This window comes from Myotis daubentonii, chromosome 2, assembly GCF_963259705.1.
Source record: "Myotis daubentonii chromosome 2, mMyoDau2.1, whole genome shotgun sequence".
NCBI lineage: Eukaryota > Metazoa > Chordata > Mammalia > Chiroptera > Vespertilionidae > Myotis > Myotis daubentonii.
In genome coordinates, this window is record NC_081841.1 from 201,022,940 (window position 1) to 201,036,488 (window position 13,549).

Genomic DNA, 13,549 nt, shown 5'->3' on the forward strand with positions numbered 1-13,549 from the left:
TAATTTGCCTAGTCCTTAGCAATGCTGCCCACCATCAACTCCTGTGCAATCAGTTCTTCAGATCTCAGCCCTACCCCTCTGTCCACCACATATGGCCAAGGACAATGAAACCAAGAATAATTGCAGCTGAATTTATAGAATAAATGTGCAACCTCAGCTTTGATATGCAGCAAGTATGGACTCTGAGTAATAGTCAGAATTTGCTCACAGAATCAGTTACTGCAACTGTTACTTATGACATTATTTGCTAGTCTGGGAGCTTGTTTAGCACGATCCATATGCCAGGCGAGTTGCAAGGCCACCTGTGTTGCTGCCTTATAGCACAGCACTGGCATTTCTCACATTCTCATCGATTGCTCTACTAAGCCTTTAACTTCATATTCCATCTCTTTTCTCTCCAATCAGATCTAAGTAGAAACTTGTTTGGCAAAAAGGCAGATTATTATCAGTGACATTTGCATTTACCAAAAAAGAGGGTAAGAACATTTTCACAGGCAAGTAAATAAAAGCAAATGATTCCCTCCACTTCCTTTGCAAACTCTTTCTTCATGATTTGAGGGCTGTTGCTTTACTAGCTTTTTAACACTTTTGGAAATTAAGAAGGAAAGAATCAGGTAAATGTATTGTCACAAAATCAAGGTCGGTGAATTCTCTGCATAGAAAGATGGACCATGTGATTATCTTTCTCTTGTGATGCCACAGTTGATGAAATCTCAAGCTGCAGAGAGCTTTCTTACCCAAATATATGGGCATAGTGACAATGTTAGATTTCTGGGTTTTACACACATTGATCAGTTCTGTACTAAATCATTTATAAACATGAGAGCGAGACCAGTGATTTGGGATTACACAATAGAAAGTTGTGACAAATTACATAGGAAAATCCCCTTCATCTCTGTCACGGGTTTCTCCCCATGTAGAAGAAGATCTATTTTTGGTATACCAATGAAAACATAAAAGGCGTCCGACAGTTTCTGCAAAATGAGAATGAGCTAACGTGATGCAAGGTGATTTTCATCAGGCTTCCTCCTGTTCTCTGAATGCCTTGGTGGCCATCTCGGCTGGAAACACAGCAGCCCGCAGAAGACCCTACCCTGTGCTCCCCTCCTAAGAGGGTGGGATGCAGAATCTGACTGAGGCAATAAGATCCTATGGAAGTTTTACCGAGTAAGGGCAGGCTCATTTAAATGAGGGGCCAGCAAATTATGTACTATAGGCCAGATAGGGGTCCTTGCCTGTTTTTAATACAGTTTATTGGCACACATTCATGCCTATGCTCTGTTGATTCACACTACAGGAACAGAGCTGAATAGTTGCCGAGTAGTTGCAACAGACTCCATATGGTCTAAACTAGTGGTCGCCAATCTTTCGGATTTCATGGACCACCAGTGGTCCATGGACCACTGTTTGGTGACTGCTGGTCTAAACTATATACTGTGTGGCATTCCTTCCCAACAGAGGAATCTTGTAAAAGTTTGCTGACCCCTAGTTTACATCATTCTTACTTAATAATTAGATTACTTTTGGAAAGTTAAGTTAGAGAATACAGAGGAGGGCAGGAAATGCCATTCACTGATGTTGAATATATTAACTAAATGAGATTTAAAGGTAGAAGTAGAGTATGTATATATATATATATATATATATATATATATATATATATATATATATATATATATTCATGCTATTTCAATTTGCTATTAATTATGAAAATGTCAAAGGCATTTTTTGAAAATGGACATTTTCTAGGGACCATGTTAGAAATTTTTCAAAAAGTAGGTCATATGTATTTCTTAGGTCTAGGAAGTTTAGACTTTCCTGGAGAAGGGAATCTTCTAAAATAAAAGCAAGCCTACAAACAGACACATCAAGTGCTCACGTTTCTTGACCTTGGACCCTGGAGGGGGCAGTCTGCTCCTGTGTAGCCCTTTATTGCTCATTAGAGCCCAGAGACAAAAAGATGTAAACCTTAGTCTCCCAGTTTGAGATGCATTTTCCCTGCCGTGCAAGGTCAGAAACTAATGTCTTTAGAGGCAGTCACTGTAGTTCTTATATATACTGTAAATGGAGAATAAAATGGAACAAGGCAGCAACATGCACAAGCTCATTCAGCAAATTAATGACAGCATCCATGGCACCTCTGAAGAGTTTGTGGCAATTACTTCTTATAAACGATGAATTAAAAAACATAAATTATTCCCTGGCTGGCATGTCTCAGTGGTTGAGTGTCTACTTATGAAATAGGAGGTCAGGGTTTGATTCCCAGTCAGGGCACATGCCCGGGTTTCAGGCTCGATCCCCGGTGTGGGGCATGCAGGAGACAACTGATCAATGATTCTCTCATCATTGATGTTTCTATTTCTCTCTACCTCTCCATCTCTGAAATCAATACAAATATATTAAAAATAATTCATAAACTTTTATAGCCAGGTGGATTAAACAAGGAGGGCCCTGCAGATCTTTTGAGTCCCTGCCCAACGTTATTTTAAACCAAAATCTGTTTTCTGAATTAGTTTTTCATTCTTGTCACCTTGCTGGTCAGAAAGCAAAATTGCCATAATGTTTATCTTGTAAATGAGACATCTTATACTGTTTCAGAGTTGCTGGGAAATATTCTAATTAATATTGTTTTCCTGTCCTCTGACTCACTTTTTTATTTTTTCACTTTCAATATATGTCCTTTCAAGAATGGATCTGTTCTTTTTGGACCTGCTGTCTCTGTAAATTCCATTTTCTCTTGCCACCATGCCTCCTCCTGATTTTCCTCTGTGAGCCTGACTGCTTTCTAGTGGGGTCCTTACTCTTGCATTCTGGATCCCTTTTGGAATAGGGAACAGCACTCTGTTCTTTGTTGGCAGACATCTACCTCACTTTCAGAGAAGAGTCAGGTAGCATGTCTGTGAAAGTAAAGAACAAAAAATGGAAATGACAGAGCAAGCCAAACAGTAGGAAACTAAGGCTTTGCCTCAAAAAAAATAAAAAATAAAAAAGTAGTCCCATAGAAAAGGGAACTAAAATGGTACTGGCAAAACTACTTGCTCTCTTTTCTATTCATTCTGGAGCACGCAAGGTGGGTTCGGGAGAGAGGAGATATTATTTGTCAATGCCTGCCCCTGCTAGTTATCCATCAAGGGCAGCTAAAACCTGCCTGCCCATCACTAGTGCTCTGGTGGCATCACCCTGCTTTTTCTTATCTACTCTCAACTCAACAACAACATTAGCTCAATAACGAACAGTGTTGGTTTAAGCAGCAGATGCATTCACGGTGCCTGGGCAAACTTTTGCTTGTCTAATGCCCTCTGCCTACAAACCTGAGAGTTGCCATCCTCATACTTCCTTTTTTGTATGGAAGCACCTACCTCTGTGGGCTGAGCTTGTCTCCGTTAAGGGTGAAGTAATGCTTAAGGTTACCTGTTGGTAGGGAGAAGGTTTGAGAAACTTGTTTCTTTATGTATCTCTGTCTCAAGACTGTGCTGTGTTCCCTCACGAGCACCAACGTGACATAGTCTAACCCTCCCATTTGTGTGGCTCAGTTAGCAAGCCTGGGGATGGGAGCACAGCCAAAGTAGGGCTTTTTTATTATGTCCCCAAAGGCAGAGTGGGGTGGCACTTACTTAGCTTGACCTCACATGAAACATGGCCAGAGGAATCAAAGAACTCAGAGCCTAGTAAGCACAAGGGTACACCCAACCCACTTCATTCTTCAAAGCTCTTCGAGTAAAATACTCTTTCAGAAGTTGCCCCCAATTACCTGTTGATGCTGTTTTTCTGTGCTAACATTTGCCAGTCCTTGCCTTTGGCATTGGGGGTGTCAAATGTAGCACAGATCCGCTGTCTGATGGAGTAGGGGATTTTGAAGGCTCTGGGGCCAGTCTGTGCAGGGAAAGTGCTGTCCTCTTGTGCAAAGAAAGTGATGGTTTCTCTTTCACTCTGAAACCAGACAAGGAAGGCATGATTAGATCCAACTAGAAGCAAACGTGATGAACATTTGTATTTTTTAAGAAAATCTGTGTTAACACATACACAAAATGCTTGCCTATTGTGATGAACTCTAAAATAGACTGACAAGTTCCCCTCTCTACTAAAAGTAGTAAATAACTCCTTCGTAGCCTCGTGAATCATATGCTGGAGGTTTATAACAGCCTCTCCCACTCAGGAGAGTCACAATGATCAGCTTCCTGACGATATATCAGGTGAGAGCAGAATCAGACTTTCATGGTTTTTGTTTGTTTTGCTTTGGGGGAGAGATCTAGAATCACTAGGATGAAACTACCAAATGGCAGATTTCAGTTCAGCACAAGGAATGACGATCTGAGAGTCAGGACTGACCAAAGATGATGGCTGGGAAGCCATTTGTCAGAAAAGCTACAAAGGGAAACTGATTGTGTGTTGATCATCTTAAAGTTCATGTTTTCCCCATTTCTAAAGTTGGTGATTCTATAGAAAAAAATTGTGGTCTTGTTTTAGAATTAAATTGCTTTGGTAGAATATGATCCAGCCATGAGTCAGTGATGAAACCTTGACTAGTCTGTGGAGTGGTACAGGCTGGAAGGCTCTGCCTGCTATCTGCACCTGCCCTTGCTTCTGATTTAGAGTTGTTCAGTGAGGATTTGTTATTTCAGTACATCATAGCAATTGGGTCATCATAGCCAACATGAAATCACACAGAAATGGGCCACATTGGAGTGGATGCTGATAACTTTATGTAGACTAACAGGATTTTAAGGCCTGAAAAGTATTTGATTGTATAACTCCCATGATTATTATGTTACAGGACATATTTCCTGACTTAAGGCAGGACAATGTGCTTAGAAAATATGGTAGAAACTAGGGCTAGAGGAAGAAAAGGAATTCTATGCCAGAAAACATGGTAGTTATTATAAAAGAGTACCCAAATGTATTAACACATGAAAAGGTGGTTTGCCAATGAAGCTGAAAACATTGAAAGTATCCATGCCATAGGAGTGCAGTAGACAGAGAAATAGCTTCTGGAAGCCCTCTTGGTATCTAGGAATTGACCAAGTCACCAAGCTCTATCTTCACTGTTGTTAGAAGAAAGACCACCTTGATACTTAAAGTCTTCAGAAAAAATGAATAGAGTGGTATAGTTTGAAGGTGAATGAAATATTATGAGATTAAATCTAAAAAGAAGTATTTTTCTATTTACTAACACTTTACTAAGTGTGCCCCATTTCTCTTATAAATTTTCCAAATTTAAATATTTTCCATGCATAAGGATGACACTTTATGTAACATTTATGATGCATTCTAAAAGACATCTGGGCCAAGTAATAAGAATCCTGTAGATACACCACATTTTTTGATTGTTTAAATTAAATATTCAGAGGAACAGTAGATTTTCATGCTCTGCACATCTGAGATAAGCAGCTGCTACCTGGTTAGCTTGGGAGTTGTAAATCAATGAGAAATACCAAGTATTCTGTCTTTTTGTAACAGACAAATCATCCCCAACTTCCACACTTCTGGAAGAAAGGTAAGAAAAATTGCTTTAAGTAAGGGAAAATTATAACATGTAAGATTCCCAATTAAAGTTGTTTCTACCAAAAAATAGATTTTTCAATAATATGATATTAATAAGGAATGATGAAATAAGTTACTTGATGATTCTTCCCTTCTCTTCCATATTAGTATAATTTTTAGATCAGTGATACTGTTGCTTTATAGAGTGTAAATTGGTGGTAACTGTTAGTTAATTTAGTTGGGTTAAATTTAAGAAGAACCAACCTGTTTGTAAAGATTGACACAATAATAGCTACTCTAAAGAACAAAAAGATATATTATCTTGATTACTGAAATAATTTTTAAGTGTGAGAGAATATGAATGATTGTATTTATCTTGTAGATAAGAGGCATGGAGGAATATGATGGATGTGAGGCTGAACATGAAACAAATACTTTTAATGAGAATAATAACTGCATTTATATATTTAAAATCAATATTATTTTATATACATAATTATATGTGTGTGTGTATGTTTCTTTTACCTCTCATGGTTCCATTGTTAAATTCATGAAATAGCAACACTAAGATAATCCATTAAAGTAAGGTAGGAATTGGGAGCCCTAAGTCTAAATATACAGGGACTTTGGGAGGAGGGGAGATATTAAAAATGTATTTCAAAGAAATCTTTAAAAATCTTCAAAAGTTGTAGTTTCTTATTATTATAATTTTATTAATCAATACAATCCTATTACTAACTTATTAAAAACCTAGTGGCCATGAAATATAATGCAATTTAATAATTGCTCTATTATCCCTGATTCACTAATTGATACAGATCTGGTCTGGAATTTATTTTGCTTCCTCCCCATCTAATCTCAATTTTTCAGCAGTTTATGTATCTTCACTTTTCCTTGAACCATCTACCACAAAAAACGAGATATTTTTAAGGAGAAAAGGATGGTTTTTATTCATCAAATATATCACCAGATGTATGCTTTTCCAAGGAGTGAGACAGTCCTAAGTTTGGAAGGACCTTGAGTGATCATTCAATCAAGACAGCTCTTGGCAGGAAGAGCTGTATGTAAGAAATATATTCTATTCTTCTAGATCTATAGAATAAATACTTACTCTAGCCCATCTCATTAATAGTTACATCTCATCCTTCTACAATATTAAGAACATCGCAATGTTCATATATTTTTATACTCAGGGACAAATTGCTGTTGCTGTGATGTTTGTCACTAGTTCCTAAGCCCCCAAAGAGGAGGCTTTTATTATGGACAAGGCCCATAGTTAGGACTGAAAAATTAGGCCTCCTTGACTGAAATCCTGAAGTAGCATGGTATGGAAATCCACCCAGTTTTTGGTCTTGAAGTCAGATAGCTCAGTAGGTGACTCTGGTTATTCTATGACCTTGAGCAAGAAGTTTGACCTCTTTGAGACTGTGATAGCATGTATGATTGTTATAGCATAACTAGAGGCCCGGTGCATGAAAATTCATGCACTGGAGGGGGTTTCTCAGCCCGGCCTGCCCCCTCTCACAGTCTGGGAGCCCTCGGGGGCAGAAGGTGACCTGGTGATCAGGGGAAGGTGACGCCACATCACACCTCTGCTGCTCCCACTGCCAGCAGCACAAGCCTCGGCTGGCCCTGGTTACCTGAGCCTCAGGCAGCCCTGGGCGGCTGGGCAGCTGCCATCCAAGGCTTGCCTGTGCCTTGGGTTGGCCCTGGGTGGCTGGGGGGCTGAGGGGGTTGGGGTACTCTGGAGGCAGGCGCCCTGGCGAGGCTGAGGGGACTGGATGCCACCATCTTGTGGCTGTGAACATCATCATCTTTGAGGTTTGGGGCAGTCAATTAGCATATTCCCTCCTTATTAGCTGTGGGCGCCACCATATTTGAGGGTGGAGCAGTCATTTAGCATATTCCCTCTTTATTAGATAGGATAGTAATCCATGGAGTTGTAAAGGTTGTACGTGAAGGCACATAAAATGGTTCTTGAAATATAGTGGCTTTCCAGAAAGTTACCAATTTTCTTCTGACATAAGAAATTATAACAAACTAAATTTGCCTAAGAATTACAGTTTATTCCAAAGAGATGGAGATATACTGGGCCAAGTTCCAGCAGGAACAAAAAACTTGAAGCAATTAATAAAACGATCCTTACAGGATCAAAAGGGTTCATAAAGCTTCTAAAATGCAGTAGCTTACAAATTGGATGACTGTCGTCAACATTGAATATCTAAGTATTATTCTCGTACTTGCCTTCTTTTATCAAGAGATACTATGATATTACTTCTTCAAGGCATTTCAAAGTGATTGTAAACTTCATAAAGCATTAAAAAAGCGACTGGAGAGTAAAGGATAAGATTATGTTTATTAGCTCATTTTCCTTTCATGCACTTCAAGAATTTATTTAAGCAAGGAGCAAAGGTACCAGGAAGTATCAACTCTATCACATTCCTTTTACATAAATATCCTATAATAACAGAATTTGATCCATAATATTTGAGTGCCTTAAAAATTAAAAATCTTTTAAACTTAAAATTCTTCTGTTGGCCTATTAACATACTTAAGGCAATTTGTTTCAGAGGCATCTTTATGTTCTGCCTATTCCTTCATGCTCCTGAGTACCTAAAGGAAAACCTAGGTTTTTCTTTTGGTTTTTATTTTAAAACTTTCCTCTTTTTTATTTTACTTTGAAATGTATTGTGTTAAATATGTCATGGCTGTTCAAAAAAGATACTCTAAAAATATCCCACCTAGGTTTCTGAATATACCTTCCCTATCAAAACTACTTTAGCACATAATGCTAATTGGCCATAATGAATGCAAATACTGTATAAACATGTCAGTTAAGACAGCTATCAATTTTGAGGCACAGTCCTTTGGAAAGTCATCTGCTCTTCAGAAAAACTATTTGGGGAATTAGCTATACTCATTTTGCATGAACAATGAATTGACATGAGAATGGAGGGAAGTGATAATGCTATAAGGCTACAAGTTTTCAAAGAAAAAAAAAACACCTCTGAAACTGAATTATATGTATACAAAATGTGTTAAACCTTCTGCCAAGTTGAAATGAATAAGTATATATTATTTATATCTTTACACATAAATATATATGTATGGATGTGTATGTATACACACATATACATACATACACACACATTCTTCAGGTGAACAATAAAATGTATGTGCTTGTCTAAACTAGCCAGGGATTACTTTAGAATTGCTAAAAAGAAGCATCACATGCGTCTCCTGATTCTACCCCTCAGCTACTCTCTCCCTCTACTTTCAAGTAACCAATGGGAGGGAATGCCTGTCACAATCATGACAGATATCAGGTATCTTTTCACAAAAAGTTCCCACTGTGAATTCTCCTTTGACTCCCATTCTAATTCTGCCCTTCAGTAGTGATATGACATTGGACAAGGTCCCTTCCATCTTTGCACTTCCATTTCTTTACTTTGTAGAATGAGATTGACACCTACTCTATCTTGTATTATTGTATTGATGAGTCTAGGTTTAATAGAAATGGAGATGCGTAGAACCTTGAACCTGGAGGGTCTGAGAAACTGTAAGATAATAAGGAGCCAAGACCCTGAAGATGAAATGACAGCTATGGGGCAACTGACTTCTGGAAAACTAGTCAGAAGCAAAATAAAACTGCACAGTGGTAACCTTGTGCCTCCTATTGGCACGTGTGTGTCTCAATTGTAGAGACCTAATGCATTTTAGATGTTGTTCCAAACCTACTATGGACTGTTGTTAGACTGCTTGTGGTTTTGTGTATAATAAAGCTTTGTATCTTCCCCAAAGGTCCCTTCACAGGGCCTAAGTTCTGATGGGTTGTTTCCCTGACCAGTGGGAAGCTCAGTTTAATTCAAAGCCTGAGAAAAAATATATTTTCCCTTATCAGTAATAAAGATTAAAAGAGTTGATGAATGCCAATGAGAGTGAGATGGTGATAATCAGTTTTCAAAAGGTAGAGTTGCCAAAGTAAAGGCAAATGACTTGTCCAATCAGTAACAAGGATTAAAAGGGTTAGTGCTACCTGTAGAGCATGACTGTGATAGGTATATTTTTCTTATTGTCCTTTAGAAATGCGGTCAGGAGGCCTGTAGACCTAGCTCTCACCTCTAGGATTGATGTCTGCACTTGGAGGATCTGTTCATGGCCTTTGAGCTGCCGGATGCAGATTTTGCAGGACAGCTGGGTGGTGGTGGGCGTGTAGCGCTCCAGGGAGAAGGCACAGTGCAGGGGCTGCCGGTTGCTGCTCCACACGCGGGAGAATGGAACTTCCTGCAGGGAGATAGGGAGAGAAGAGGGCTATGGTGTGCAGAACCTGGCTCAGATGAGACTTAATAGCAATAATTATGGTGATGATGACGATGATTGCAACAGAGATAATTGTCTGAGTGACTTTGGCGGAATTGTTGTAGGAATAATGTTCCAGCATATGCCAAGCAGCACAAAGGTAATTAATGTCAATTCCAATTGATAACATTTAAATTCCTCAAGCACACTGCAAGAGCTCAGATTTCACTTGGTGACACAATTAGAAAGAATCCATTAAACACGCTTCAGAATCCTTTTCCACTTAAAGGTTCTTAGAACACTCCTATGGTCCGTTTTCCTACCCAAGCCTGGGGAAGGATGATATCTTTTCTCACTGAAATGAAAATTATGCTACAGAACTGATTGCCCAGAACCTATCCCCATACCATAAACTCATGCTGAATTGTGTAGACAGAATACAACATTGTTAATGTATCCAGCATAAAAATTATACCTATTGCAAAATCACATACATACATGCACATCCCAGAGAGAGACACAAACACAGTGGGCCACCCCACAGCAGTCTAGGTTGCCAACTCTTCATTCAGTTCATCCATCCCACAATTCTGTGTATGGTGCCAGCTAATGAGCAGACACTTACTAGATAAACAATAAGAAATTAGGTTTGGTCCCCACTCTTAAGAGATTATAGACAGTTGAGTGGCAAAAACAATTGTTACTATATGAGGAGGGAGATTATAAAATCTGTATAGGTCATCCTTTACCCCATTACCACATAGAGCCTGGCACCGAGTGGAGTGTGCTCAGGCATGTGACTTTATGATAATGTGAAATAGAGGTCAGTTGATATTCTGAGGTCAGAATATAAGAAACTGATGTACTTTCATCTACTAAAAAGTCTCTCATGCCTACTTATACTGGGCTGGGTCCTTGGCAATGATCATGTATGTCCAGCCTCTAGTACTGTTCATTCTCAATTTTTCCTCTTTGCTCTCACTAATTTGCACTTCTAGGTGTTGTCATAAATGTAGTTTTCTATAATACTAATATTGAAAGGTGGTCTGGAAGTTAGATATTCTGAAGGTTGACTGGTAGTGAAGCCAGCATGTGTTATAAGACCAGGGGCCATGATTAAAATTCAGTCTACTCCCTTTGAGGAACTATGAGTTATCTAGTTATTCCTGAGCTCTACTGTACACTCTTGTTTGTTTCCTAATTTTCACTGTAGTAGTCTCACAGATCCTGATTTTGGATACTTCTTGGGGGGGGGGGAGGCGGGTAGGAAGGGTGTACTTTAAATAGTTACACAAATGAAGAGAGGAGAGTCAGCTTCAGGGAGTATGAGAGAAATACTCAATCATGAACCTCACATCCCAGCAAGAAATACAAGGGCTTTGTGTTTTGGTTTTATTTATTTGCTCTTGATCTTGAATCAAGGAAAAGGCAGTGGACCTTTGTCTCAGGAAGTAGAAACAAAGGTTCAGAGAAGGTCTATGCGCGTGACACTGTGTGGTGTTTGTTATTGTTGATTGTTTTTGGTGTGTGTGTGTGTGTGTGTGGTGTTTCATTGACTTCAATCTTGTGCAAGATGTGGACTGTTAGGATGCAACACCATCTTTCCCATCCTCAGTTCTCCCCTGCATGGCAGGGGCTGGAAGCCTGGAAACTACATTTCACAGAACCCTAGCCAGCATGGGGTTCACATTTCCATTCTGCCAATGAGAGGCACTTGTGTTAGACTGGGCAGTAGAGGAGGAGCTGAAGCCATCACTGCCCCTCTAACATCAGCAAAAGCCAGAAGGCGTCAGCTGTTAGCACACGTGAAGTTTTCAGGGGCTTCTGAACGTTCCCCCAAGAACCATCTGGTTTAGTGCTATTTTCCTGAAATTCCTGAATTTGCTGGCTTCCTAATATCATCAGTGGCTTTCTCTGACTCTACCAGGCTTTCTAAAGGTTCTGTAAGCTCAAACTCCCTCAGTTAAATTTCTCATTGTTTGAAATAGCTTGAGTGGTTGTGTTTTCTTGACCAAAATAATTCTCTAGTTCTCTAAGTAAAGTTCAGTAGATCTGAAGAAGTTCTATTAAAAACTGATATAAGTTGGACAACACTGAAAGGTGCCATGAGTGGGTTCCATGAGTGTCCTCTTCTAGGGGAAATGCTGGGAGAAGCACGAAGCTAATGGTCACAAAGGGAGCTCTTGGCTAGGCCACAACTTGCTTATACCACCAGCAGGCCAGCACAGGTCCATTTAACGGCACCTCTTTCTCACTTTCTTCCTTTACAGAGGTTTTTACTTATGATCTCACCTTGGTAGCCATGGCAGCAGAGGGCACTTCTGATTGGTGCACCTCCCAGCAACCTTTAGGGGAAGTAACTTTCCCTAAAATGATAAAAAATGACTTTGAACTGCATAAAATCCTACCCCAGTTAAAACAATATGTTTGCAAGTTCTGCCATTTCCTCTTGTTATCCATTCCAACTTTTTGTTCTTCTCATTCTGACCTTCATCTGTTTTGTAAAACACGGGTAACTCTTATTTCACATTTCAGCCTCCAACACTTCCTTCTCTGCCTATTTCAAGGTCCCAACTGCTCTTCAAGGTCCCAACTGCTCATATATGCCCAATTGCCATCTCTCCATGGAGGACTCCAATAATGACCTCCCTGGTATTAATTTCACTATCATCCATCACTGGCATTATACGGCTAATCATTACAAATCTTTGTATTTAGCCTTCACTTTGCCAACTCTACCTTTTGAAAACTGATTATCACCATATCACTCTCACTGACATTCTACAATTCTCCTATTTCCATTAATGATCCCCATTTCTCACCTGATAGCTAACTGTAGTAACCTACTTCACCATCTTCCTGCCTTTAGTCTCCACTATACAGAGCTAGTGAGGGGATGAGTGCTTCACTGATAAGGACAACAGAAAGCAGTTGAGTGGTATTCCTCAGGAAATAGGATTGTGGTCTTTCTTCTACCTCTAATCATGAGTGGGGGCCCTGATGTGACCAGATCACCTCCCATTACAAAATTCCTCTGCTGGGATGGGGGTTGGGGGGGGGGCAGAATGGCCCCCTGATGCCTACCATGCTAAACCCAGTCCCCTGCCTGGCTCTCAAGGGCTTCCCTCATCTGTTGCCCTATTCATAATAGCCCTCTAATGAGCTCTCTTTTTCAAACCACCAAATGTTTATAGAGTTACTTTGCACCATCCCCTTCAATGAAAAGAACTATAACATAGGGCTCTATGGTTAAGAGGCAGTTTTTCTTAACTAAGGTGGTTTTGACTAAGCTAGCTAAGGAAGTTTTTGTTTCTAAAACTTTTATTCATTACAGTATAATATAAGCTCTTGGATTGCAGGGCCAGATAGAGCTGAATTCAAGGTCCAGCTCTTAAACAAATGTACATTTTTTTATAGTGGATGTGAATCCTTGGTAAAGCTACCCACCCCTAGCCTTACCGCCCCCGCCCCCCCCCCCCTGCCGTGACATTGACAATTTATTGAAAAATGTCTTCTCTGCTTTACTGCTAAATTTCTTATATTTCTCTTGAAAATACTGGAAGAAAGGTAGGAGAGTAATGCCCACTTCAGAAATGATCTTTCCTTGCAGAAAGATATGAGAATCAGCACACACACAAATCCTTTCTTCTTTCCATTCCACTGCACACAATCAAAACATTCAAAAAATCTGATTTCAAGACAGTATCAAAAGAATAAGTTTTATTGTTGACTTGAGTAGCAGCTGCCAATAGCACTCAACAAAACATTA

General features: G+C 39.6%; 1 protein-coding gene across 5 annotated transcripts in view; it reads right to left on the minus strand.

The window, feature by feature from the left end:
- The window catches only part of UNC5D (unc-5 netrin receptor D), a 527,348-nt gene that overhangs the window by 13,773 nt on the left and 500,026 nt on the right, over positions 1-13,549 (minus strand). For all 5 annotated transcript variants that reach the window (XM_059685428.1, XM_059685430.1, XM_059685426.1 and 2 more), the window contains 2 exons: positions 9,601-9,765; positions 3,752-3,930 (listed from right to left, as the gene is read on the minus strand). In XM_059685428.1, the coding sequence (XP_059541411.1) occupies positions 3,752-3,930; positions 9,601-9,765 (344 nt within the window). The remainder of the gene's footprint in view (positions 1-3,751; positions 3,931-9,600; positions 9,766-13,549) is intronic.